The sequence below is a fragment of the Rhamphochromis sp. 'chilingali' genome (assembly GCF_963969265.1).
Source record: "Rhamphochromis sp. 'chilingali' genome assembly, chromosome: 9".
In the NCBI taxonomy this organism is placed as follows: domain Eukaryota; kingdom Metazoa; phylum Chordata; class Actinopteri; order Cichliformes; family Cichlidae; genus Rhamphochromis; species Rhamphochromis sp. 'chilingali'.
Genome location: NC_137936.1, coordinates 6531641 through 6537996, shown reverse-complemented (window position 1 = coordinate 6537996; position 6356 = coordinate 6531641). Strand labels below are relative to the sequence as shown.

At 39.5% G+C, this 6356-nt stretch overlaps 1 protein-coding gene across 1 annotated transcript; it reads left to right on the top strand.

Annotated features, from left to right (window-relative positions):
* Nucleotides 1-1287: 1287 nt before the first annotated feature.
* LOC308402372 (bactericidal permeability-increasing protein-like) lies at nt 1288-6293 on the top strand (the record flags this gene model as incomplete). The annotated part of the gene is made up of 15 exons (XM_080891169.1): nt 1288-1390; nt 1483-1597; nt 1692-1823; nt 1897-2052; nt 2144-2207; nt 2887-2947; nt 3026-3117; nt 3219-3395; nt 3478-3537; nt 3610-3777; nt 3861-3928; nt 4013-4055; nt 4130-4193; nt 5242-5318; nt 5480-6293. 15 exons carry the CDS (start codon nt 1288-1290, stop codon nt 5516-5518), a joined length of 1419 nt encoding a protein of 472 aa, XP_080747295.1. The 3' UTR covers nt 5519-6293.
* Nucleotides 6294-6356: the final 63 nt, after the last annotated feature.

Below are 6356 nucleotides of genomic sequence, written 5' to 3'. Positions count from 1 at the left end.
ACAACGAATCATTTCTATTAATGGGATTACGTTTGACCAGGAACACCAAGAGTGTAAAAATGCTCAATAAAATACACAAAATGTTATGCAAATTAATCAAATTTAGGTTGTGCGTTGACATCCTCTTTGTGGAGAAAGTCACAGAATCTTAAGTCTGTCTGATCAAATTAACAACACTTTTCAGACATAAAACTATTAAATTGGTCAAATTTGACCACAACACAACACAAGGGGGGCTAGTACAGGAGTAATGGCTCCCACCACTGACACGCTCTTTGCAAATTTCTCGTCATTGTTTTGCCAGACAGTCTTTCCCTGTTAACAGAAATTGTGTGAGCCTCCGATGTGTGATGAAAACAGGATGTCAGAGCAAACCAGCCAGTTCTGGTATTCTCTGGGGAATTCCAATGGATACATGGTGCTGGGCTGCAAGCACAAGTCCCGCTGCATGACTGACAGCGTTTGTTCTGTTCCTCATTGCACAAAGCAGCCATCACTAGTCCTGCTCTCCTTGTTTAACAGCATATCTCCTGGTATCTCTGTCACACTCTTGCACTGTGTCTTGCAGTAACAATGACACTACCAAAAAGCAAAAGTAGAAAAAAATAGGATGGATTAGGAGAGAGCAATGGTGTTTGGGCACCTTTCCTAGAAGATGGGCAACCGTTTCATTCAGGTTCACAGTCACACCTGTACCTGCTGCCAAATACACCTAAAACATCTTCAGGTGTCTATAGCACCAGGATAACTTTTGATGTTCAGTGTGACTCTAAATTTAGGGTGCTCTCGATTTAACAGCTAGATGTCTTTAACTTTTTCTAAGACTTAATGTTAGAGGTTTTTTGTATAGCTCTGATTAAAAATTGTTAGTAGTTTTCTGTTGTGGTTTATTTGTTAACAAAATTAAATGTTGAGACACATGAACTAAGTGTGTGATAACTGTGTTGTCATTGTATAACTAAACTTCATCATTATGTAATTTGTCATTCAATCTTATGCAGTCTCATGTGGAGCAATGGCCGTTAGCTCTTTCATAGGCTTTCACTCTAAGCAACCCGAGGAAGTGGTGAAATAAACTGCTTTGCATTGCTGCTCCACTAAGCTCTGTATGTCAGTACTGTTGAATTGGTACATGTTCTTGTAAACTGTCACTAAAAGAAGAAGCTGGATTTTATTGCTCTCCGATTTTTCCCCATAGATTTCGTAAGCAGAAGCTTAGCTTCTTCTGCTTTTGTGCTTGTATAAATATTCCTTGGTCTTCTTATTCTTCATGCCTCAGCTCTGAAGATGTTCCTGTGCTGTTGGCTGGTTCTGGGGGCTCTCATCCCCACAACCTTAAGCATCAATCCTGGAGTAAAGGTCAGGTTGACAGAAAAAGGCATTGAATATGGTAAGGTTTGTGTAAAAGCTGTCCTCTTGCTCAAAAAGGACCGATTTCTCCAGTGTTTGCTCAGTAAATTATTTTTCTTTACATTTTGTTAGGCAGGCAACTGGGCATGGCTGACATGCAGCAGAAACTCAATTCTATCCAAGTTCCAGACTTTTCAGGGGAACAGAGGGTGTCTCCGATTGGAAAAGTCCAGTACAATTTGTCAAAGTAAGGCTCCAGTTTGTTCAACATGTCTCTAAATTCTGTTACAAAGTATTTTGTCCTGTTTCCGCTTAAACAAACAAAACACGAATTCTTCCAGTATACGTGTATTGAAGGTGGGAATACCAAAGTCTTCAGTGGACCTGGTGCCAGGGACTGGAGTCAGAATGTCTATAGGTGATGCCTTCATCAGTCTGAATGGAAACTGGAGGGTCAAGTACCTGCGAATAATGTGAGTGAGGTAACATCTCTTCTTTAGAGAAGTAATTTATCTGCTTAAAAAGATATTTTTTCTCTTTTACCAGAAAGCACAGCGGGTCTTTTGAATTGAATGTGAATGGTCTCAGTATCGCTACAACCATCTCCATCAAGACTGATGAGACAGGCCGACCAGCGGTCAGCAGTGACAGCTGCTCAGCTGCTGTTGGAAGTGCAAAGGTCAAGTTTCATGGTGGAGCGAGGTGAGAAACCCAGCTGTGAGGGAGAAGGGTTTTACTATTTTACTTCATCTGCAGAATTCTTCTAATTCCTGCTGGTTTTGTTTTTTGATAGCTGGCTGTACAATCTCTTCACAAGGTTTATTGATAAGGCTCTGCGCAATGCGATTCAGAAACAGGTGAGGTCAAATCTGCTACATGCAGCAGAAATCCAGCTTACACACTTTACCTGCTAGGTAAGGTGTCTGCTAGTTCACAGTGTCTCACATTATCTTCCTTCATTTGTTACTCTGAAGTAACCGGGTAATGATGAAAATAAAGAAGTAAAGATTTATTGGTTCGGGCTTAGCCCGCAGTGTTTCAAGATACTTTGATTTACCTCCAAAATATGGAAACCTTAGGAGCCTTAGATATGCACTGAAAGTCAGAAGCAGGGAGGAAGGGAGGCAACAAACACAAACCAAACTACACTAACAATGTAGCCTAATTGAAATCATGAAACAAGCTGTATGTGGAATGAAACGTTCAACTGCAGCAGCATTAAGTTTATCATTAAACAAACACATCATCATCTCTTTGCTTTCCCAGTTAGAAGGATTTTGTTTGTTCTCAGAAAAACTTGTGTATGTTTTTTCATTAGGTTATTTTAAGCTGCTACATGGAGAACTGTGAGCTTCTCTTAATGGATATCCATGTTGCTCATGGATATCCATTAAGAGAAGCGATTAAGTGATTATTTAACATCTGCTCTTTTGTTCACCAATGTTTAATTTTGAAATGTCTTTGTGAGCCTTTAATGATGACTTTCTCCAATACAAATCAAAGTCTAACACCAGATTTCTTCCTTCCGCTTTGCAGATCTGCCCTCGGGCCACCACTGTAGTATCTGATTTAAACCCTCAGCTGAAAACTCTCAATGGTAAAGTATCCTGTTTAGTTACTCAATCAGCTGTTTCACTGGTGATGAACACATGAGTGAGCTTCTGTCTCTATGCAGTCTTAGCCAAGGTGGACAAGTATGCAGAGATTGAATATTCCATGGTATCGTCCCCGACTGTTTTAAAGTCCTCGATAGATCTGAGCTTGAAGGTAGAGAATTATGCAACACTACATTTTTACAGGAATCTAAAGATATCACTTTATTATTTTTTAAAAATCTGGAGCATTGTTTTCTGGGTCTTCTTTCTCAGGGGGAATTTTACAACATCGGGAAGCATCAGGAGCCTCCGTTCTCACCAGCGGCCTTTAACCTGCCACCCCAGAACAACAACATGTTGTACATCGGCATGTCTGCCTTTACTGTCAACTCTGCAGCCTTCGTCTACAACAATGCTGGAGTCCTCAGCCTGTCCATCACTGACGACATGGTAAACTGCTGCCTCCTGAGTCTCATACCTTCTTTTCAGGACATCAAACTGATCTCTAACTTTTCTCACTTTGTCGTGCCAGATACCAAAAAGCTCTCCAATCCGACTCAACACCATAACGTTTGGAGTCATTATCCCAGAGGTGACAACACATCCCAGTCATTTTATGTGACGCATTCTTGGCAGTTTTTCACATGAAATTCTTTTTTTCTAGATTGCTAAGCAGTTCCCAGGTCTGATGATGAAGCTACTGGTGAAGATGGAGAAAACCCCCACACTGACCTTTGAGCCCAACAACGCAACAGTCCAGGCCACCACCACAGTGACGGCCTTTGCCATCCAGCCCAACTCTACTCTGTCGCCTCTTTTTGTCCTGAACTTGGTAAGTTACCCAGCTGATATGATTTTAAATTGTCTTTGTGGTTTTAGAAAACCATCTGAAATGAACCACCATTGCCTTGACAGGAGGCCAGCGTGAGTGCCCGTATGTTTGTCAGTGAAATGAAATTGGCTGCAGCTGTCACCCTCAACAAGTGAGTTAACTGGCAAAGAAAAATAGGGCCGAGAGGTCTTTGTTAAGATGAACATCACGTTCTAATTTAGTCTAATTTGCACAGAATGGATCTGACCCTGGACAAAAGTAATGTGGGAGACTTTCAGGTAAGAAGTGCGTTTCTATACAATAACAGTCTGAATCATCAGCAACTCAAACTAACCCTACATCTAACCTACAGGTCAGCGCCCTCAATAGCATCTTACAAGGGGTCTTCAAATTGGTGGTGATACCCACAGTTAATGGTGAGTTCATCCTCACTTTGAAATTTAAAGAGTGTTTTTTTTTCACCAAAATCTCCAAAGAGGATTTCCATTTGCATTTTCACAGCAGCTCCAAAGTTCCAGGGAATATTAGACAAACAACATGAGGGACCAGCAGGATTATCATTTTTAGCTACATATGTCTGGATAATTATTAATATTGTATTGTGTAAAACAGACCCCCAGCTCTTACTTATATGGAGACTATTCTCATTCCTTTTCTTTCTTTCTGTTGATTTTATTTAGGCTATCAGCTCATATTTTATAAAGTCAATAAGTTTATGAAATCGGAAGAAGTTCATTATTTACCTCTCAGGTGTTGTTAAGAATTTAAAACATAAAAGATAAAGTTATTCAAGTAATTTACAAGAATCCAGAATACTTCCACCACAGTACAGGAACTGTACTCACCTACCTTCACTCCTGCTTTTATTGGAGATAAAATATCGGGAATTTCAGGAGTGGGACCACGCCTCCAAATATGCTCCTCCTGGTTCTCATCTATATACGTTCCCCCAGTTCTAACAGCTGTTCGTTCTCATTGACGTGTCCCACCCTCCCTCCACTTTTCAATTCTTTAACTTCTTCACTTCTGTTTAGTGCATGGGGATAGAGCTTGTACTGGTCTTCTGAATATTTTACCATTTATTTTAAGATTCTACCCCATTTTCTTATTGGGGAAATCATAAAATGTTCCAAAAATATATACCTTTGAATCACCTTCAGGGTCATCTCCTTGTGCATCTCTTTACCACTTCTAATGAGTCTGCTGTTTTTAATTTGCACTGTGGGAGTCTATTTTCTAACAGTTTAAATGAATGACGTTCATCAGAGACCTTACTTTAACACATTCCACTGTTTTCATCAATAATTTTATTGATGTCAGTATTTTCCTTAATTGAATTTGTGTATGAAGTTACATTAGGTGGAATGATTCCAGTGCATGCTATGTAATACATCTATAATATCATTATGACATTCTGCCACATTTGTGAAATTGTGGTCTAAAATTATGAATTTCATTTTGCAGTCCAACTTGCTAAGGGATACCCACTGCCCACAATTGGAAAGATGAAGCTTATGAACACCCAGCTTGATGTGCTGAAGGTCAGAGATACTGATAATATGTTGTTGTTGTTTTTTTAATCGATTTCATGCATGTGAGCGTATTGCTTCTTGTATATGACATGAGATCTAATTAAGAAATCTTGACATTTCTAAGGAATGAGCAGATTTTCTAACTCAAAGCTGTGAACTGTTCCTTCTAGGACTACATCCTGATTGGGACAGATGTTCAGTTCAGCTGAACTGCACTCCTGAAAACTCCCAGGATTCTTTTCTGCATTCTAGCATCCTTCCATGAAGACACAATTACAGTCAGAGTACGATAATCTGGCAGAAATTCCCAAGAAAAAGCTAAATAAGTATTACTTCAGACAGCAGTCAGAATATTGTGTTTTCTATGTATTGGTTCTCCTCTGAAGTTAACCATTTCTATATTTAGTGCGTATGGACTTTTTTAATATGAGTGAAATGAGTTGCCAAGGACATCATCAGCACACTCATCAGCAAAATGTCTTCTGAGCTCCAGTCTATAGACCACTTTAGGACTGCTAGTCTTTTTGCAAATGCATGCATCCCTCTGTGGTGGGTAGAGATTAAAAGAATATAAATATAAGCTACTTCCACATGGTTTTATGGGTGAAGCTACATGACATTAATCTTAGCAAGCAGCATACAGTTGCCAGGCTAGCTGTAACCAGGCTAGCTGTAACCAAGCTAGCTGTAACCAAGCTAGCTGCACAAATATGACATGATTCATTTGTAACAATAAGTATTTTGGCAAAAGAAAGCTAAGCTACTACTTCAGCCCTGCAATTAACCTTTTTCTCTCAAGACTACATTTTGACATATAAGTCAGGTTGGAATTTACCTTAGTTGGGATTAGAATTGGACTGTAGAATTTACCTTAGGGTGTCGTCCGGCTAATATTAGCTAACGCTTGCTTCCCCGTTTGCTTTTTGTAAGTTACCTTACAGCATGTTCAGACATTGGCAATTTAGAGTGCTTAATAAATGACAAAGTCACATAAAAGACAATGTGTCTCCTTATGATTCAATGATCTTAAAAAATGCCACTTTATGT